This window comes from Sitophilus oryzae, unplaced genomic scaffold (genome assembly GCF_002938485.1).
Source record: "Sitophilus oryzae breed Bouriz unplaced genomic scaffold, Soryzae_2.0 scaffold_496_pilon_pilon, whole genome shotgun sequence".
Lineage (NCBI taxonomy): Eukaryota > Metazoa > Arthropoda > Insecta > Coleoptera > Curculionidae > Sitophilus > Sitophilus oryzae.
This window is the reverse complement of record NW_022147080.1, coordinates 1,731,928-1,754,358: the sequence shown is the minus strand read 5'-3', so window position 1 is coordinate 1,754,358 and position 22,431 is coordinate 1,731,928. Positions and strand designations below refer to the sequence as shown.

The window sequence follows — 22,431 nt, the reverse complement described above, 5'->3', positions numbered from 1 at the left end:
CATTAAAAAAATTCCAAGTTGTAGATTTACAACGAAATATGATATATTAACGAAAAGACACTATTTTATATATTTTTTCTATTTTAATGCCGCAATGACGAACAAAGAAGTCGATAGCCGCCATGTTGTTCGCATATCCAACGTATATTTGAAACTTACCATAATGTAATCACAAAATATCTACGTAAAACTTAACCATCCGTCTTTAAAAACACCACTAAACTCAAAATTATACTCTGAAGAACAATTTGGTACTTCACGTTATGAACAAATTATAAAATATATCGTGTATTTCTGGCATTTTACCCGTTCACAAGGACGAATCGCCCCTCACAAACATGGCGACCAACGGGCTTCGAACGAGAACGAGCTGTGACGGCGAGCTGAACACCCTTTTTTCGAGTGGCGGCGACGTTGTCATTGTTCATCTTGAATTTTTCCTGGAACTTGTCCCGCCCATGTTTAATTTTACATTTTTATAGCAGATAAACATTTTAAGTACATAATTGGTTAACAACAAGTTATTTTCATAAATGTTGCCTTCTACTAAAAGCGAATAACAGAACTAAAGGTATTATATAATATCTAAATCCTCCTAATATTCTAGAGAGGCCCTGAAAATGTAAAGTGCAGGAATTTATATTTTTTAATTAGGCATATCACTTGATTTTATTTCTTTTATAATTATCGGTTTTCCTCTGGCAGGTTGAAACAATTAGAACTTTATAAATAAAATTATCATATAAGATGATGTGGTTAAGTTTATAAAAATTTTGCAATAAAAAGAACTTTATAATAATAATCAAAACGTTTAATAATAATGGATTTAACAAATTTCATGTAGAAGTAGATATACCTAGAGAAGATTTTGTCCCCGTAAATTTTAAACTCAGTACTTTATTTATAATTGTCTTATACAATCTTATATGAAATCATGTGAACATTCAAATAATAAAAAAACAAGTTTGCAAACTTTATTTTATCTATGTACCTAGGTATTTAATTTAAAGTTATCTCTTTTTGTCAATTACGTTTTTTATAACAAAATAATTTTAATAAAATATTATAATTAATGTCATTCTTTACTTTTTGAACTTAAATATTGGTTGTTGGTGACAAAATTATATACTTAAGTACTTATTTCAATGAAACGCAATGTAGAATGTAGGTAGGTATTGTTTTTTTGACTTGATACAACCAAAAATTAATTTAATGGATCATAAATTTCTCTGACGAATATCTACAGTGTGTGCTCTGCTATACCACACTAACTTTAATAATAAAAACTTATTAAAACATTATTGCAATAAATAGGGCAATATATTTTGCCTACAAAAAATTCCTGAAACAAAAAAAATATAAGAAGTATAGACAACGGTGTTTGGAAAATGCCTTTCAAAGATTCCGATGATTTTCGAAAACCTACGATTCCCACCGAGTATGCGCATTAACTTTTGACAAATGACATTAATAGGGATGTAATATTTTCAAACTATATCGATCCATATTCTCGATACTTGCTCGATACACTTCGGTATCGATATGTTTTATGTAAGGTTGGGCGTGTAATAAATGACTAGGTCCACAAATTAGCTGAGCCCTTTCCTCTTTTAAAAACGTCTGTGTAATTAAATAGTAATAGACGTCGAAAAAAATATTCGCGTATTATACACAACAAAAAGTAAGAATAGAGTTAAAGCCCATCCCTGATGAAATTATCCATATCGATATATGTTTTTCATATCTCGAGTTGTCCTCATTCCTCTTTCATTTGACATTTGACAGATGTGTTTTGTGCATTTGGCGAATTTGGCGTCTGGCGTCATTTCGCACAATTTCGCAATGTTTTCGCATTTGACATTACTCCAGAAAGTCGAATAGTTTTGCAGTTTTGTAAACAGATCCAAAAAATCTTTATTTTTAGTTGTTTAAATTTGGAAATAACTAAAAGTTTCGAAATAGTTTTGAAGTATCAGACACTATGGGTAGAAGGAAATCAAAAAGGAAGCCTCCACCGAAAAGGAAAGCGATCGAACCCTTGGATACTCAATTTAATTGCCCTTTTTGCAATCACGAGAAAAGCTGTGATGTTAAGATGTATGTATTTTGTTTATTTATAATTTTTTGAATGGGTCTGGTAAACATTAAGTACCTCAGAATTTCGCAATTTATATTTTTTTAGTCGAAAGCTATAGAACAGTTTATAAAAGAAAAATTTTTTGGATGAAGCACTACTTTTTTTTACTTTAGGGTTATATTAGGGTTGTTATTTATTTTCGATTTCGGTGTTTATTTTATATTTTGTGTTTGTATTTGAAATTAACTGATTATTACCTTAAATTCACGTCTATCTGAAAAATCATAACTAATGAATTAACACCCTCCAAATAACTACGCTAACCAACCCGCCAAACATGTTGACATTTTTTGAACTTTATTTGTGATTTTCTAAAAAAAACTGTATGATCCAACAAATTTTTTGTCTTAATATGCCCTATTTACAGTAATCTTTATAAGAAAACAAAGAAATGTGTGAAATTCCGAGGTACCTAAAGTTTACTAGAACCTTTTTGCATTATAATTTCACCTTCAATTGAAAGCGATGACGATGACCCTAATATAATTATTTTTCTTTGTAGGGATAAGGGCCGAAGTACAGCCCGAATAACATGCAGAATATGTTTGGAAGATTTCCAAACTACAATAAATTTCCTGTCCGAACCTGTAGATGTATATAACGATTGGATAGATGCTTGTGAACAAGCAAATTAAGTGTTTTTTTAGATCATTTTATAAGTGTAGCGATAATTTATTATAGGAAATAATTTTTTTATTGACAAAAAATTTCATATAATACAAATACTTTATTGCTGACAAAATGATCTTCCCGATCACAAAGCAACGTCACAGAACAGAGTATATTATCCCATTACAGAGTATATTATCTTAGAATATTAATGCCCACTTGCACCATTTGTATAAACTTTATTTAAAGGCTAAACAGTGACTAACTATACATATTTTATTATAGTTAATCACTGTTTACCCTTTAAACAAAGTTTATACAAACGGTGCAAGTGGGCATAAAACATAGTAATAATTACACAAATATAACAATAATAAAAATTCAACAATATTCAGACAAAGGACATAATTAAAATTAAAATAAATATACAGGGTGGTCCGAACTGTATTCCGGAAACTTCGGCTGCATATTCTGCAGATAAAAATAAATAAAAAAGTTCGTATAAATGTATGTCCTAAAATGCTTACTTTCAGAGATACAGGGTGTAGAAGTTTCATTTTTATTTTGATTTTTTCTAAATAATTTCTAAAGTAACGTCAATATTTGGATGAAAATTAGTGTCTTGTAGTTTTTTGACATGAGAAATTTGATTTTGGTGTTAATATGACTCCTACTAGTAGAGGGCGCCACTTACATGTGTTTTAACTGTTTTAAAGCGTAATAACTTTTTGTCCGTACCTGTATAAAACTACTGGGCAAAAAAATATACATCTCTGTAACTTTTTACGTAAAAAATATCTCTTTGTAAAAATCGCTACGAGCAACCGTTCTTAAGATATTTGGCATGGAAATAGACAATACATGTCATTATTGACAAAAAATAAACACGTTGAGTAGATAGTTATTTCACTGAAATAATAAATTTAGTAAATTTTTTTTTTAAATTAATCATATATTTTTCTGCAAAAAATGATGATAAAATAGTTTCTGTTGAACTTTTAGTATAAAAACATTTCGAATTTATGATTTCAGTCTAATAACTGTTTAGTTAACATGTTTAATTTATGTCAATGTTGACAGGTATTGATAATTTCAATTCCAAATATCTCGAAAACCATTACTCGTAGCGATTTTTACCAAGAAAAGGTCTCTTCACGTAAAAAACGTTGTAAATGTATATTTTTTTACTCAGTAGTTTTATACAGGTACGAACGAAAAGTTATTACTCCTCAAACCAGTTAAGAAATATGTAGGTGGCGCCCTCTACTAGTAGGAGTCATAATTACATCAAAATCAAATTTCTCATGTTAAAAAATAATATTGATGTTACTTCAGAAATTATTTGGAAAAAATCGAAATAAAAATGAAATTTCTACACCCTGTATCTTCGAAGCTAAGCATTTTAGGACATACATTTATACGAACTTTGTTACTTATTTTTATCTGCAGAATATGCAGCCGAAGTTTCCGGAATACAGTTCGGACCACCCTGTATATCTTTAGTTAGTTTAGTTGGTTAAATACATTTTTCGAGATTGTAAATGTATATTAGATTATATTAAATAATCAGATGAATGTACTGAATGTGTGATAATATTTATATAAAAATTGTTTTAAAACATTTGTTTTTTTTTCTTTACAGATTAATTAAAGACCATTTAGTTCCTTTAAATTTTATTAACATTATATTTCAATAAATGTTACAGACATGTATAAAATATCTATACTAAATGGTAATAGTTAATGTAAAATAACAGATAACATTGTCTAACAAACATTATAACGAGTAACAGGTCTTTTACAATGTTCTCTATTTTATTTTAAGACAAAAACGGTATTTGGGTATGTATATTTCAAGAATACAAATTTCTTTGGAGCTTTTTTTTAATTCTACCTACTTTAAATAAATAAATAACCAGGTATAAAAAATGTGGCAACTAATACATAAAATGGAGCATATTAAAGCTGATTTTTAAATCTTGAAGACAAATACTGTGCTGTCACTTCAATTATATAGTTAATTTGTTTTTAGAGACATACAAAGCAATGTTTCTTGTTGTAATACAAGACGGGCTCAGGTCAAGTGTCACTCTCCCCACTAAGTTGATAATGGTGCTTCCGTAACTTGGACAACTTATACCTTTCTTGTTCCAATTCTTTCTCAAGTTCCAACACCCGCACTTGCACCTCCATTTCCATCCTTTTGGCTTGGTGCAGGCTCAAATTTGAGACGTCAAGCTCTTCTCTTTCTTCAATCAGTTGGCTGCAATCTTTCACCGTAGCTACTACAGTACCGGTGGCTGTAGTCACTCCTTTCGAGGCTTGAGTGAGTTGTTTTAGATTCTCGCTATTTCTGTCTGCCTTAACTCTGCTGGCTACAACCAGCTGGGCTGTGGAAGCTCCTATTTCTTGTGCTGCGACAACTAACTGTTCTAATTTACCGTTGGATGTAACTACTTTATCAGCAGCAGTTCTGAAAGTAAAAGAAAATGATTAAATGTAATAAAAAAACATATTTTTTTTCATTGTAACATACAGCAAAAACTTCGCAGCTACTGCTACAGCCTTGGCTGCAGATATAAAACCATCAGTCCACTGATGGTTACGTTTATAGAAATCTTTGTCGCTCGCAGTGCCCTATAAAGAATTATAATTAGAGAACTCCAAATAATCTATTTTTATACTCACTCGACCCTGTGAAACAATTTCTGCTTGAAGAACTCGTGATTTTTTTACCAGTAATCTTATGGCCTGCATAAGACTTGTACAGGTATCCAAAATCTTCTCATTTACTTCTAGTTTTATTCCCGAATCCGCAGCTCGGGAATTGGTAAGCATTTCCTGAAAAAAAATAGTGTAGAATTAATAAAATGATATTTAATTATGTATTAAGTAAGATTTGTACCTGTATTTTATTAGCAGCTTCTTCAATTGCTTTGTCCATTGATGCCATTTCACTTTCCAGCATATCAACTAAGTTTTCAGCCTAAAATAATCTATCGTTTATAAAAATTTATTATTTACAATACAAGGCACCCAGTTAATTGCTGGAATAATTTATTTTAAGATCATAATTTCACATAAACTTGTTTATAGTGTCACAATAAAATAACAATTCTGCAGTGGGATTCTGTAAGCTCTGTAGCAAGAAACTTCCTGTCTAGTCTATGCGAATCACTAGACAAGAAACATGTTTGCAGAATCGGGCCTCTGGTATATTTAAACATTTCTTTCAATAAAATTCTGGTCATTTTTTTCAGTATACAAGAGAATTTAATTGTCAAAATATGCAACTTCATAATCATAAAATTTGTGACACACTTTAAAGAAGTTGACACTTCCTATTACTTCTGTATAGTTAAGCTATTCTATTTGTTAGTGTTAAAATGCGATATTTTATATTACCTTTTCTCCCAGAAGTGACATATTAATATTTTCTCCCAAAACTACAATTTCTTCAAGTTTTTCCACCGCTTCTTTTACAATCACTTCAGTGCTTTGATTTTCTTTAATACTTTGAAGTAATCTCAGTACAACCTCTCCAAGAATTTTGCAAGAATCGGCCATCTCTAATAAAACATAATGATTTAAATTATTCTACAAACCTCAATAAATACCAGATGATAAAAATACGGCGCCAAAATGTGGGCTTGGAAATGACAATCGATCTTCATTTCAAAGCCAACTTTAACGCCGCTTTTGCTCGATTATATGGTCTAATGCCAGGTCCAGACCAAGGTGACAAAAAATAAACACGATTTTGAGACAAAAACAAGACAAACTTGACACAAAAAATGGAGATTTCTGACAAGACAAACTTGAGACAAATTGTCCACACCGCAATGACAAAAGTACAAAAAAGTCAAAAGTTTGGTTATTGCGAATGAGTTTTATTAACCATGTGTGATTTCACTGGTCTCCTACTGTTGGCAGCACACGCCATCCACACTGCGCCGACAACTTGTCGCAAAATATACGAACAAAACATAGACACTTTGATCTTTACCGACTCGAGACGGGACATTGAAAAGTCTCCGAATTTTGAAACAAAACAAAAACGAGACAAAAATGCCGCAGAAATGTATTGGATTTGTCACAACTTTGTCGTAAAACATGAATGTCTTGTCACTGTTTTGTCTGCTTGGTCTGGACCCGGCATAACACGTACTTTCTCCAAATGCAATGTCCGGACTTGTATTTCCTGTAGCTCTACCGTTTAGAATATAAACGGAATGTCGATGAGCTATTTTATTTGTCAAAGTTATTACAGATTCGTAATCTGTAAAAATTAAAGTTAAACTCTCCTGAAGTACGTCCTGGCATCCTACGATAAAAACAACATTAAAATATATAAAAAAGTAATATATTCCTAATAAAACCTTTGGTAAGACTTCTTAAATAATCAGGACTACATGTTAAAGCGGTAATAGCAGGATTATCCACTTCATGTATAGCGTTACTTAGAGTTTCCTCATTGTTCTCTATCGACTTTCTTACTATACTTTCTAACGATGCCTGAAGTTTTTTTTGTTCTAAAAATGCAGTAGCAATAAGGGGAAGAAAAATAATTTTTAAAGAATATTTAATGTATAGTGCATAAAGAAATGGTTGAAAGTACACAACTATACATCACAAAGTAAATATATTGTAAGAATATATTGCTAGTACCGCATTTACACAATGAGTGGAAAGTGAAGCCAAAGAAAAGAAATAAGCCCCGCTCTCAGAATGACGTTGCGCGACACAGTTTGACATTTCAAACAACCAATGGGAGCTGTACTAAATTTAAAATTGACAGCTGTTTGAATTTTGTACAAATCTCATTGGTTCTTTAAAATATCAATCAGTGTCGCTGGCGACAATTATGAAGTTCTGAGAACGGGGCTATAGGAATATCAATCTTTTCGTTCAACAGAATTTTCGTGCGCACGCACCAAATAAAACGATCTGATTCGTCTAATTCATCTTTGATAATAGCATTATTTCAACCTGTTATTTTAGATATTCATCATATCTATCCGTTTCGAGTTTTTGTTTAAATATGTCAGAGATTAAATTTAAATTTATAAGTAAAGGCGCGAATAGTCAGACGTTAAATTGATTTACGTGGTAGATAGAAACTTAGAAAACTACTTCTATTGGTTAGTATGAAATAAATCAACTAATCAAGAAGCACTTCTCATGCTCGCATAGTTCAAAACTGTCAATACACATACACTGAAGTCATATTTATTTGTCGTTTAGGCGATACAGATTTTTTTGACAGGTAGTTTTTTTTCTCCAAAAATTTTAAATATTTTTTTTCTCAAAACCAGTTAATGTTAGATATGTAGTATTTGATATAAAAATTCTACAGAGAATTCAAGTATGTAATAAAAAATTGGGATACCCATTTAAAATAAGAAAGATGTCAACTTCCGGTATTTCCGGAAGTGCCACCATATTTAAAGTATTTTTAATCGACAGATCTTGTTCTGAAACCGTACCTAAATGTGCATAAAATCTCCGATCTAGATATTGTAGTTCACTAGAAACTTCTAATACACGCTCAGCCTGAGAAACACACACCATGTATAATAGTTCATTTCATAAAAAAGACCAATGCGTCATACCGCTTATGCCCGCATATTTTATAATAGGGAAACCTGATAACACTATATAAAGCCAAGATGAATGCTATATACTTTCAACTATATCTGAAGGAACTATACCATTATCTATCTGTCGTTCTAATTCCAACAATTTATAAGACAACTCTTCAGATTTCTTCCTTAACTCTTCCTTTTCTTCTAAAACACTTTGTAGCTCCCTCTCGATCGAATCTTTTTCTTTGCAAGCATCAGCGACGCTTTTTTTCAAGATCTAGCAGAAAAAAATCGAAATTAGTTCAAATGTACCGTGATTAAAAAGTCATACACATACCTCTGTCTCCATATTAAATAACTCCTTATCTTTAATCAAAGATGCCAATTCGTCAGATTTTTGTTTCTCGGACATTTCTAGTTTGTCTTTTTCCGCCTCAAGTTCTGTCATTTTTTCGACAGTTCTCAATGCGATACTCAGCTTCTTCTCGACCTCTGCTTTCTACAAATATATGTTTTTAATTAACAAAAACGATAAATAACAAATAGTTATAATTATACTGATATGTATATTAATTAAATCATATAATATACAGGGAGTACCAAAAAGTTCGCCATAAATTATTCTTGCCGAGTTAGAGTTATAGAAAAAAAGTTTAATTATAATTTCTTCAATACACTCAAGAACGAGAAAAAATGATGTAAAGATGTAGGTAATATGTCATGTGTGACAAGCTTATTTATTTTAAGTAAATTGTAGGATTAAATACAATTTTTGAATAGCTTTCAAGAAATATAAAAAAGTCGATATTTTTCTACTGTATTTATAAATCAGTAAGTAATTGGGGGTTAGAGTTTATAATTAATTATAAACTCTAACCCAATGACTAAAGAATATAAGGATATATACGGGCTGCAGCAAAATTTGTGACATTAGACTCCCATTCTTTTGATGGCAGCGAATCAGTCATCAGCTGGTCACCAGCGACAATTTTAGCGATTTTTAATAGTTTGTGTGTAGTGAACTTTGTATAAACTTCATTACAATGGTGATTAGTTGTTCAGCTTTCAAGTGTAAAAGCCGCAGCGATAAGAAAAAGCCAGGAGTTACGTTTCATAGGTAAAACAGCCCGCTCCACTTTTTTAGCGTTTTCTTAGTTTTCTTATTGAACTCGATAATTTTTTTTTCTGATATTATAAGTACTTGATCTGTGCTATACGTCGATACTAGTTGTGTATCTTTTGTTAACATTTTAATAAGTTTTTTCGTAATTAATTAATATGATACCACCGTATACACCATAGGCGTAGTCAAAACATTTATCAAAAATATAAATATCTCTTCAAACAACTAAGTTAAGAAAAATATGTGCCACGGCACTGTTTCCTGACATCGTAACAATTTGCTCTCGGGTGTTATTTGTCCTTGGATTCTTTAGTCATTGCTCTAACCCCACTTATTACTTATACAGAGCTTTTTGTAACTTGTCATGGTTTGACAATTTAAAATACGCCAGAAAAAAGGACATAACCAACATCATACGACTTGAAATAGGTCACTAAAGCCCATCTGAATAGAATAGGAATAATTGACAGCCCACTTTGTGAGTATGGAAAAATAGAAAATATAAACCATATATTCTTGGCATGCCCCCTGAGAACCTATTCTCAATCAGATCTATACATATACAAAACTAATAAAAGACGGCCAGACTACACCATTCAGTGTGCAGACAGTACTGTACAACGCCAAGCTAAAAACCATTAATCTCAACACGTTTATAGAGAAAAACAAACTAGAATTATAACTTCAACTAATCCATCCTTTTCTGTTTATTTAGGCTTGACACCACAATACCAATCCTCGTCCATCCGATCCGCACCATTTTGTGTAATGCTCCTCTGCGGGCGGGAGAGAGAAGAGTCTAGACCTTTGTTTGTGTTGTCCAGATACTAACAGTCACGATACTTGTCACGAACCAATGCAAAACAAGCACACACTTCAGATATGGTTACTTATACACGTAATTAAATTAATTTCAGGAACTAAAATCATTGATTGCAGCAAGACGAAAAGTCAGACCGTCTGCAATCAAAACTAATGCGCTGGCAAATTGCACCTTCATAGGAAGCAGAGCCATAGAGCTGCCAGTGAGGGAGGCAGCTCATCATTACCATACCATACCAACTTGTCGTTATGACAGTTGTCATATGACATATCTATACTAATATATAAAATCCTTAAGTGACTGACATACTGATTAATCACGATCCTGCACAAACCACTCAACGTAAGAACCTCAATTTTGGCATACAGGTTGATTCTAGCGTGTAGAGGTTCGATAAGAAGGGATTTTTCGAAATTCCAGTTCCAAGGGGGTGAAACCACCCCTCAAATATTACAATATTTTTTATTTAAAAAACGGTCAAGTTTCCGAAAAAACGCTTACACACGTATATTTTATTTTGTTTTTTACATATTTTAAGATTTTATAAAAATGTATACAGGGTGTTTCGAAAAATCTGGTCATTGATTAATCACGATCCTGCTTAAAGCGCTTCACGTAAAAAGCTGATTTTTGGAAAACGGATTGACTTTAGGGTGTAGAGGTTTGATAAGAAGGGATTTATCGAAACTCGAATTCTAAGGGGGTGAAACCACCCCTCAAATATTAGAATATTGTTTATTTAAAAACCGGTGAGTTTTTCGGAAAAACTCTTAAATGTGCATATTTTATTTTGTTGTTTTACATATTTTAAGATTTTTTAAAAATTTATACAGGGTGTTTCATAAAATATGACCATTGAGTAATCACAATTATTCTGCTTAAACTGCTTGACGTTTAAAGCTGATTTTTGGCAAACGGACTGACTGTGGGGTGTAGAGATTAGATAAGGAGGGGTTTCTCGAATCTCAATTCCGAGAGGATGAAAACGCCCCTCAAATATTACAATATTTGTTATTTAAAAAACGGTTAGTCTTTCGGGAAAACGCTTGGGCACGCATAATTTATTTTGTTTTTTACATATGTTGAAATTTTTTAAAAAATCATACATGGTGTTCCAAAAAGTTGGGTAATTGATTAATCACGATTCTGCTTGAACTGCTTGACGTAAAAAGCCTATTTTTGGCAAACGGATTTGTCGAAAGTCAAATTCCAACGAGATGAAACTACCCCTCAAATATTACCAAGTTATATAATAATATCGCCATATTGTTTTTTCTCATGCTGACATAAATGTGAGAAAATTTTATCCAGTTTGTATGTTAAGGGAAATTCTTTCTTTGCTTTATCATCACCATTACAAATTATTAATTTGACGCGAACGAAGTCGCGCTTTTAAGGTGTACGCGCACTGAATCGGTACCAGTCCGGCGAGAAACGGCGAAGGCGGTGACTCGACTATCGTAGATAGGTAGAGGTAGGAATCTGGCCTCTACAGGCCGAAATGTTTTAGTGGACGCCGGTGCCGTCTATATGTACGATGGTCGCAGTCGCTTTTGCTGGTCCGATCCGATGCAGTGCGCGCGGAGCCTTACACGCTAGTGTTAACATAATTTTGTTATTGGACACTATGATGGATTTCTTTTTGTTATTGGACATACTGATAAAATTCCACACAAACTTATTTTTAATAACTCAATAATTAAAAATCCCATTTATAGCTAACTTTTTGGCCCACCGTGACTTAAGGCTCTCTTGTTCACAATAACCTACCTTCCTTAATTCAGCTACATGCTCATCTCGTAGTTTAACGTAAATGGCCTTAAGTTTGTCAAATTTCTCGTGAAATTGTTTTTCTATAATCAAAAAATATTACTTCGTTTAAATTATTGAAATACAAGGCGTCTCAGATGAGAACGCAAGATAAAACGCAAAAAAATCTTGTAGAGCGGGAGCAATATGAGAATGCAATATTTTTGTCATATCTTTTCAAATAGCGAGAAAAAATAAACACAAAATGTAGTGTGAATTCTTACATGAGACAATGTGTATATTGAATAAAACTTACGCTCAGAGTCCTGACTTTGGGCCACTGCAAAACTCTGGTTCAGAAGATCCTCTTTTATATGTTTCTCATGTTCCAGTTCACTCTCTTTTAAAGCTAAGTCATGTTCCAACGATGAGATTTTATCTTTTAAAAGTGTAATATCCTTCTGATTTTTAGACATAAGTGCATTTATTTCTCCTCTACAGAAAAAAAACAAAAAACTGGTGTAAATGAAATGCTTTACCATCATAGAAAACTTTTTTATTTTTTTAGATAAAAAACGAGATTTGGTATGTTAGTATAATATGACATAAATTAGGATTGATTGACGTATTCAATTGATTTTGGCCACTTCCTGTTTCACTGGAAATGACTACAACATTTGATTTTTAAATGGCACCCTGGGTATTTTTTTACTTTATTCTGATGAACTTTACTATATTTTTACTGAATTCTGAATAACATATCATATGTCAACTTTTGACATATTCGCTTAAAAACAAATTGTATTTTAAATTTAAATCTAGAGTGCCATGGCTGTGTTAAAAACACTAATTTTTAAGCAAGATGCATTGGAAAAATAGATTTGATCGTCTAATGTTTTTATTGTCTTGTCCTGAGCGGTTAAAAGATGCCTAAATCGTATTTTTAGTAATATCTCAAATTTTTCTAATGGAACGAGGGTGGCTCATTAGCATATTTAGAAAAAGCATTTTTTTACGAATAATTTGATATCACACGGTATTTCGAGTCAAATTGTCGTTGTGAACCGCATGTTACAATTTCAAATAAACCATATGCGAAAATGTCAAAAGTTGACATATGATATGTCATTCTATTGAGAGTGTCGTTTTCTATCGAATAAAGTAATAAAATACCGAGGATGCCATTTAAAAACCAAAAGTTGTAGTCTTTTCCGGTGAACCGGAAGTGACCAAAAACAACTGAGTATGTCAATCAATCCTAATTTATGTAATATACTAGCATACCAAATCTCGTTGTTTTATCTGAAAAAATAAAAAAGTTATAGGGGTGAGCCACTTTTGAGACGCACCCGGTATTCCGGTATACTTTTGACATTTTCAATTAAAAGAAAATAGCATTTTAAATTTCAATTTAGAGTGCCATGGCCATAAATGTAACGACAATTTGATTCGAAATACCAAGCGTATAGTACCAAATTATTCGTAAAAAATGCTTTTTGCAAATATGCGAGCCACCCTCGTTCCATTTAAAAAAATGAGTTACGATTAAAAATACTATTTGGATAGCCTTTAACTGGCCATGACAAGACACGAAAAACATTAGACGATAAAATCTATTTCTCTAAAGTCCCTCGATTAAATATTAGTGTTTTTAACACAGCCATGACACTCCAGACTGCAATTTAATATACTATTTTTTCTATGCAAGAGTGTCAAAAGTTAACATATGATATGTCATTCTATTCTATTAGCATTGGCTTGGAAATGACGATCGATGACATTCCCCATATAATTTTACATATAAAATAACAGCAATCTATATTTCATAGTCATCGCATGCCATTTTTATGGAAAATTAAAAAAAAAAGGTAGAAAAACTAAAGATTGATTGATTCAGAAGCAAATAAGGAAGCAGTTATTAAAAAGATTAATAATTTAAGTTCTTTTAGAAAAAAACTAGTTACTCTGTGGGGGCTCTATTGTTGATCAAATACCACAGAAATTAACTAAATACCTTAATTTTTCACACTGCATCTTTAGAAACTCCCTCTGCTCCAGAATTTCCTGATGCACCACGAAACTGACTTTGTTACTGTCCTGCGCAGAATCGTCGGTAGTGTCGATCAGTGTTTCTTCCTGAATTGGTTCTTCCTCGTGTTCGGGTTCTTGCGGAACGACCACCTCTTGAGTTACGTAATCCCGAAGATCACCCATTATAAGGAAATTGGGTGGTTTCTAAAATAAGATACCAACTCCATAGCTATTTAAAGTATTAATTTAAAGAAAATAACAGTATATGAGTTTATGCCAAGTTTAAGCTTCATTATGTATCGACATTTGACAACAATACAGGTAAATGTCAAATTACTGGTGACTTTGTACGAAGCGATCCAAAATGACTGAAATAGTTGACAATACATTGTTGTAATCTTTGTTGTAATAGATGTTAACGTTGATTGAAGAAATAAGAAAGAAGATGCGCAAGCTTATGGACGATTTCGTGGCACAAAACCTGTCTCCGAGATGTTGTCCTGGCGATACCGTCGCCGCTAGTCAACCTGTCCGAGATTTAGTTAATTCTGCGCCGCTGCATGCTGATAGTCGTTTATCAAGGATACTATAGAGATAAGGATAGTTCGATTCCTATCTTCCTGCACTGTCAGTTTTTTTACGCCATCTACTGACCGAGTTGAAGTTGGCGCTAAAGATTTTAGACAGTGACAGTTATTTTTGCATTTGACGGACGAGCGCACAGTGCGTTGGAAGATAAATTTAGCGGGACAAATAAAGCGTTTGATTAGAAATAAGCCAAAAAATGTGTACTGATAAGAATAAATAGTAGACAATCCAATTGATACAAAAATGCATGAATATGCTTTGTATTTCGATACATTTTTATCAACCAAATTTGGTCGTTTTCTGCTCAGCAAGGCAGAGATCATACGAAAACAAAATATTTACAAGTGCTTATACATTTTACCAAACACACACATTTTACATTTCACCAAACCAAACCAAACCAAGGCCAAATTATGTTGAAGATTGCCAAAAGTATGTACTTTTCTACTGTACTTATATTATTTGTTAAAATCCTTCGTACCTTTGTTCTGCAGATATCAAACTTTCACTTTTTTTTCAAATATCGATATATTGAATGATGTAGATCTTTTGAGTTACCAATAGTTACCAACACAGGTAGTCACAGTCACAGGGAGTTCAAGCTTAACAGGTGAATGCCCAAAAAGATTCATTTTAATCGGATAGTATAAAAACAAAACAACTCCATCAAAAGGCACTGAGTTTAAAAAATTGTCTTAGATACTTTCTATATATGAATTTACAATTACCGAGTGTTAAAATTAAAATTAAAATATCTATCTCAATTAATATTTTTAAAATAAAATATAATTTTTTAAAATAAAATATAGGGGGTGTCACAAGATTACAAAGTAATTAAAAAATAACTGCTAAAGAGTTTTTTGTAAGTATTTCACCTGATATCATAATTTTATGTATTTGGCAATAGTTTACAATACGGTTTTTGTGTGTCATGTACGAATAATATCATAGTTTTATTATCTTGTATTTATTTATTAATAAATTAAGTTGTTAATAAATAAATAAATTTAACCATATAGTTGCTATATATTAGACCATTTGCTACGTTCTTAGATTTTAAGTCCCAAACATTGCTCTTGAAATTTTGTCCCGCTAGAATAACCATCCGCCGCACTGTGGAGCGCTGGTCAGCGCGTGACGTAGCATTCCACGGCGACTACGACAGCGGCGATTTGACGCGATCGAACAGTCCTTTAGAATATATACAGTCCTTGGTCGTTTACAGCCTTTCTATTCAAAGTTTACAGCGCAGCGGATAAAGAATACTGTACCCATAGATAAATGAAACAAATTTAGATTGCAAAGTACCCATAAGGACAGTGTAAACACTATTTGGCGCTAGTCGGACCTGTTCGGCTTTTTCCGGAATTATATCGCCAAATATTGTCTACTCAAATTTATTATTTTCTTTTCATTTTATAAATAAAATACAGTATGTTGCATACAAGAAACTTTATTTTATATAAAGACATGTATGAAATACCTATGAAACATTGGAAACCAACGTTATGCCACGGTCCACGATGGGTTTTCCAGTTCACAGCACAGCTTTATAAGTTTTTAATGCCACTTTTTCACAATTATCACGGGTTTAAGTAAATAGAACTTAAATTAAACTCACAAGATAGCAATAATTACTTTGAAAATGGACGCTTTAAACACTTTTTGGAATGTTTTCAATGAGAGCGGTTTAGAATTTGAAAGATTATATAATTTTTAAAGAATCGGACTTTGACAAGAGATATGGACAAGAAAAAAATATTTCTGTTTTTGTTTGCGGTTATTCTTAACAACCGTTATAGTAGCGCCAGATCGCGTACAACGGTCGCGACCCAAAATATTTTCGCGACACAAAATTTTGACAGGCATTCCAATCTAAATTTACTTCGTTTATCTATGGAATACTGTACCGTAGTTCTGCTTTCAGTCGACAGAGCGGGTGCATGACGGAAACAGTGTTGCCAGAACTACGGTTCAATCCGTAGATTAACGGATTTTAGGTACAGTATGTTAATAATACGGATTTTCTATCATTAAACAAATTAATATAATATTATATGATTAAACAAAGAACGGCGTCAGAGTTGGCTTGGAAATGAAGATTATTATTTAACGCTGTTATTTCATATGTAAAATATTATGGTAAATGTCAATAGTCGTCATTTCCAAGCCAACTAAATGACTTTTTTCGATTATATTTTCGATCACGAAATGTTCAGAACCTACAAAAGAATTTTTATTTTTGTTGTTTATTCTATGTTTAACACGAATAAATTTTCAATACATAAACGCGGATTTTTCATCCAAAGATAATTTCGACAAACGTATTACAGATGTTACACATTATAATATGGCAACACTGTCGCTTTCGGTTCCACACCGTCTTCGATATCCCTTCACTAACCAAATTAGAAAAAATGAGTGTTTTATGCGTTGGCAGCAGAACGAGTAGAGGCTCCACCGTACAGCACTTGAGACATAAAAGAAAATCAAATCAGCCTTGTCACAAATTTGCCCATTCGGTTCCGTATCTTCCCAATTCTTTCAATCAACGATATTATCAAGTTTTTGGTTTATTTTGACGCTAGTGCTAATAGCTGATAAAGCTTCGAATTTCTTAAATTTATTGCCAACCAAATGAACAAAATCAGAATAGCCAACTATTTAAATGATTTTGGATTGCTTTTTATTCTTTCTTAATTTTTTTTGTTTAGTGAAATCAAATATAGTACCTCTGGCAATGGTGGAATCGCAATCAAGTCTTTGAAGTACTGCAAATTACTGGTACTCTCGTAAAACTTTTTCAAAGCTCTAAACTGTTTTAGGAACCTTTCTCTGTGACCAGCCAATATGTCTGCGGGCAGAGTTGAATGCAGCCTGAACAATAATTTTACCGAGTAGTCGTAGAGTTTAGAGGCATCTAAAAAACGACGTCATATAAGCAGTTTGTTTACGATTTTAAGAGTAAGTTTTACCTTGAATACAGGGAATTAACGGTGCTAGTCTACACTGGCCCGCACTGGTCATGGAATTGGATCTGGCCATATTTAATGACCCAAAAACTGTAAAATATAACGTATTAGTAATACAGGGTGGTCCACTTTTCGCAGGTGCATAAGTGATTCTATAGAATGTAAATTACCTGCTTCTTGTAGAGCTAAAATATGATCTAAATAGTCGAACATTTCGATCGTCATGTCAAATCTAAAAAGAACAAGCCTTTAGTAAATTATTTCTTAAATAATGTGCCAAGTTACATATTATTAACGTCATTTCCTCCAATGCTTTCCAGTTCGTCTGGAGTGACACCCAAATGTCCAGGAAATCGAGGATTTCGCCTGTGAAATTCTAATTTGTTGATTAACAGAGCTGTGTAGAGTTTGATCATTTTGCCATAACCTTCCCTTAAGTGTCCCCATAGTTTGCCAATCTCATCCAATTCCTTTGACAAATTTTTTTTTAATAAAACAGAGCTTTCAAACTCTAGATTGTATATATTATCCTTAACTAATATACAACTAATGTAAGCTGATATACAAAGACAAAGAAATAAAGAATATTTTTGATTTGGTTTTGATTTGACTATATTACATATGGTTTTTTCAACAGTAATTTTGTCTGATATTTTAGAGTTGAAAGATAATACCGTATGATCGAGAAAAAATGGCGTCCAGTTGGCTGGGAAATGACGATCGATGACATCTCCCATATAAATTTACATATAAAATGACAGCGATCTTCATTTCATAGTCATCACTGACGCCGTTTTTATTCGATCATACGGTCTAATAATACCGCCAATATCTGCGAAACCGTTAAAAATTTTAAAATACTTTATTTACAAAAGATTTTCATTTTTTAATTCCCTACCTAACAAAAAATAATATACAAGGTGTTCCATTTAAAAAAGAGCGAAGAAAAATATTTGTATTTATTATATTTTATATTTTAGAAAGTTTGGCATGGAATTTTGAGCACACCGTATGATTTAAGATTACGATGTTTATAAAAAAGTAAGTACAGATTAAATTATAGTAAGTACCTAGCATAGTTTTGATTTTAGAACACAACTCATATTTTTAATATACCGACCTGGTCATTTTAGAAGTGTGGTCTGGATTTTAACGTGTAAGACAGTGATGTAGGCAGCTTAATGACAAATCAAATGTATTAAAGGGAGAAAAAAGTTCGGTTGGTACATTTCTTCTACGCGGTATTGCCGGATTTTGCATCAAAAAGTAGGTGTTTCCGAAAAATGTTGCATCTAGGGTTGAAACTTTATTTTTCACAATTAGTTACTCATTTTACTACAGCTGTAATGGATTATATTTAGATTAGATATATCTCCATTTCAGTAATATACATGAAAGTTTTTAAAATAACTTATTTACATCTATACATTTTCCTACAAAAACACACCTACAAACCGGCAACACTGCATGCCGCTTTTAATTTTGTCTTTTTTTTGTAAAATCTCTAAGCTCGTTATTCTAGGAGCTACAGATGCCTGACACACTGTTGCAGGGCCATGTATATTTGATATCATTGTGTGGAGGGATAAAAAGAAACTTACCTTTCTATGTCTCTGGCTGTCCACCAAACATAATGGATGCCCCTCTCTAAGAATTTTATGAACTACGTGACACAGTTTCCATGCTACGATGCGATCATCAAGGGACGGTAGTCTCAGAGCGTAGGCCCAAAAAATCTTGGCGCTCTGAGTTTGGAACGTGCCTATGATGGCCGAACGGACATGCTTCTGCTTGACCGGACATTCTTGACCGTTTATAGCTTTCTGTAGCGCCTGGGACTGTAAAAGGAATAATATGCATTGCTGTTCAATCATTAAACTCCTTACTATATGCATACACAAGGGTTTTCACCAAGCTCTTTGATTAAAAGTATTTTAGGACATAGTTTAGATAGAAATCTGAATGTTCTATTACAACGAACTAATTTTACCTGCATTTACGGCTTTGTTTAGAACCTGTCTTTTTTTCTGCCCACTGACGTGACGTCACACTTATGCAGTCTATATTCTAGTCTATGCGTTCTATATCTAAGTTTAACTTTTTTAAAATAATTTCAAGTTTACGTCAAAAATAAAGTAGAGAGAAAATAACACTAATATTTCAAAAGTTTTTGGATTTCGATATACAGTATGTCCCCGAATTGCCTTTACAAGAGGATTTTTTTTTATTGAGACTTTGAGGAAAATGCATTCTTCATAAAAATTTTAACTTGAAAAAACTTACACGAAAAAAATCTTTTTTTTAATTCAGTCTAACGGCAGAAAAATTTGGAATAGTATAAACGGGATTAACCATTTTAGAAAGAGTAAAATTTTTTATGAAGAATGCATTTATCTCAAAATGTTAATAAAAAAGTTTTTCCTCTTGTAAAGATAATCCGGGGACATATACTGTGGGCAACTTTAAACGTAGTTAAAGCTATTAAGAAATGAGATGCTATTAGAAAATGAATCATGCTTATATACAGGATGATCGAGAAAAAACGGCGTAGAAATATAAAATGAGAGGGACTTTCATTTCATAGCCATCGCTGACGCCGCTTTTTTTCGATCGTATGGTATTAATAACTACAGTCTGTCTAGAGAGAAAATACTTGACACTCACAGTCTGTCATTTTAATACCAAAGTAAGTTTCTGTCATTTTTTGAATGTTGCCTGTCTATACATTCACTCGCTAGACTGACTATATCATAACAAGTTTCTCGAAAATTTCGAAAAAGTAAGTTTATTTATTTATTTCACCCCTTCTTCGGGGTGAATTTAAAAAAATCATTCACAATTCGTTTTTGGATCTTTCAAGTAAATTATATCAAAAATTCAAGTTTTTACCAAAATTTGGTGAGTATTTTTCAGTAATATTGTTCAAAAGGTACAGAGATACATTAAACACATTTAATGTTTTTTATTCAAATCCAAATCTGGGAACTCAAAGGTTACTCCTCTTATTTTAACTTAAATTATCTACCTCTTATTTTTATTTTAGATTAAATTAAATAAAACAAATGTATGGACGCTTCTGAATTATGTAAGCAAAATGTAATTATGCAATAAACTAATATTCAGCAATTCAGTAAGTAATTAAATAAAAAACTTTTGAAATTCTAATAATTATCAATTATTACATAAACAATAAATAAGATCTGCATTTAATTATTAGGCAAGCACATTTATAGAAAATTTTTCTTTTATTTTAAAGTATCAGCCTGTATATAAAATTATAATTTACTAAATGTATATTAGCCACTTTCCTCAAAAAAGAACTAGAAAAAACATAATTTTGCTTTTTATTTATTGCTCTACGTTATTGTAATTAACATATTAATGGAGATTATTAAAACAGTAGATTAGTACTTCAATAAGTCTGCTTTATTCTATACTTTCACATACATACATACTCACTGGATTGTAAAATCTCTGAGCTATAAAAATAATTAGCAGGTTTCTTTAAAACTACTGTATTTTATAGAAAAAATAACGGTGCATCTATACATATAGGTAGTCATGTATGTCAATGACAAAATAAACAATAATTAAACTTAATGAGATACTTACGTATTTATCATAGTCTTTTCCAGTATACTCTCTAGCCATTTTTACAGCATTACTGCTTCATTCGCACAAAAAAATGGAAATAAATATATATATTTAGGCATGCAAGATTAGTTTGTAAGTTTAAATATGCAGAGAACAAGCTTCACATTATATTATGTATGATTACATGCATATCTGAAACTGAAATAGAAGGAGTTTAAAAAGTTTTCACCTGCAAAAGCTGATAACAAATATATTGATAAAGTATTTATAGATAACTTATCATGGCACGAAAATTACGAAATTAATTGATTTTTGATTTCTTTTTATTAATTACTTTTGTATAAACAACATGTGTGTTATTTTTAATTAAAACTTTCATAATTGAGATAACACATGTTCCAGATTGTTATAGTTTAAAAGATGTAAGTAATTGAAATTCAGGCTATGTTTAGGCAAAAGTATATTATTAAAAGGTCTTTGACACATACAGATTAATTTTAGTTTCCTTTTTGAAGTGTGGAGAGACCAAACCAAAATGCACAGGATGTAAACACTTGCTCCAAAAAAGAAGTCAACTAGAACCCTATTTCCTTCATTAAAAAAATCTGTCTAAGAACATGCAAAATAGAAATCAAAGAGTGACGAAATATATCGATGGTATTTTAAATTCCAAATATGTACATAAACAATGTATTTGAACCTTCCTATTCCTGAAAAACCTTGATGTGTTAAGTTAAATGACTCATAGCATGAGAAATTTTCGCTCTCATTAAATTCTACTTAAGCACGTACGTACATATTCGGTAATAATAAAAAATATACATACTTAAATACATTTCTATATAAGAAATAAGATAGAAAATACAAAATTTTGCACCTGTGCCTTTTCGAAGTTTTCCCTCTCGATTTCCAAACTGGTTTTCCTCGGATGCAGCACACGGGGTAGAGAAATAGATGCCATTTCCTTGTTTATACAATTAAATCATATTTCACAGTAAATAATAGCTTTTAAAAACCAGTTTTTTTAGCGGAGGAACAAAACTACAACACCCACACCAAACATCAACAATGACATTTACTGATTGACCAAAGATTAGTTTTCAAAATTAGTTCAAATACGGTGCCCACAGATTTGAGATTTGTATTGTGGATTTATAGAATAGGAATTTGTTTTGAAAAAACGGCTAGTGCAGGCAGTCGCGTAGAGATGGAGCACGAAA

The 22,431-nt window shown here is 31.9% G+C and overlaps 3 protein-coding genes across 4 annotated transcripts in view; 1 reads left to right on the top strand and 2 right to left on the bottom strand.

Annotated features, from left to right (window-relative positions):
• LOC115886756 (helicase domino) overlaps nucleotides 1-380 on the bottom strand; it is a 38,359-nt gene extending 37,979 nt beyond the window's left edge. The window contains exon 1 of the mRNA XM_030906035.1: nucleotides 160-380. The gene's annotated coding sequence lies outside the window, so the exon portion shown is untranslated. The remainder of the gene's footprint in view (nucleotides 1-159) is intronic.
• Nucleotides 381-1,790: 1,410 nt separating this feature from the next.
• Nucleotides 1,791-2,918, top strand: LOC115886753 (transcription elongation factor 1 homolog). The gene is made up of 2 exons (XM_030906033.1): nucleotides 1,791-2,097; nucleotides 2,640-2,918. Exons 1-2 carry the CDS (start codon nucleotides 1,982-1,984, stop codon nucleotides 2,770-2,772), a joined length of 249 nt encoding a protein of 82 aa, XP_030761893.1. The 5' UTR covers nucleotides 1,791-1,981; the 3' UTR covers nucleotides 2,773-2,918.
• Nucleotides 2,919-4,403: 1,485 nt separating this feature from the next.
• LOC115886742 (huntingtin-interacting protein 1-like) lies at nucleotides 4,404-22,294 on the bottom strand. Of its 2 annotated transcripts, XM_030906015.1 has the most exons (19): nucleotides 22,089-22,294; nucleotides 21,230-21,409; nucleotides 19,219-19,455; nucleotides 17,903-18,087; nucleotides 17,788-17,849; nucleotides 17,621-17,707; nucleotides 17,378-17,565; nucleotides 14,041-14,261; nucleotides 12,343-12,521; nucleotides 12,048-12,130; nucleotides 8,669-8,830; nucleotides 8,458-8,608; nucleotides 7,126-7,278; nucleotides 6,915-7,070; nucleotides 6,152-6,315; nucleotides 5,652-5,732; nucleotides 5,435-5,587; nucleotides 5,283-5,383; nucleotides 4,404-5,219 (listed from the first exon to the last, which is right to left on the bottom strand). In XM_030906015.1, the coding sequence occupies exons 2-19, from the start codon at nucleotides 21,266-21,268 to the stop codon at nucleotides 4,826-4,828; spliced, it is 2,796 nt and encodes a 931-aa protein (XP_030761875.1). In that variant the 5' UTR covers nucleotides 21,269-21,409; nucleotides 22,089-22,294; the 3' UTR covers nucleotides 4,404-4,825. The 2 variants fall into 2 exon arrangements, with proteins under 2 accessions (XP_030761875.1, XP_030761874.1); XM_030906014.1 differs by lacking the exon at nucleotides 21,230-21,409.
• Between the last annotated feature and the right edge of the window lie 137 nt (nucleotides 22,295-22,431).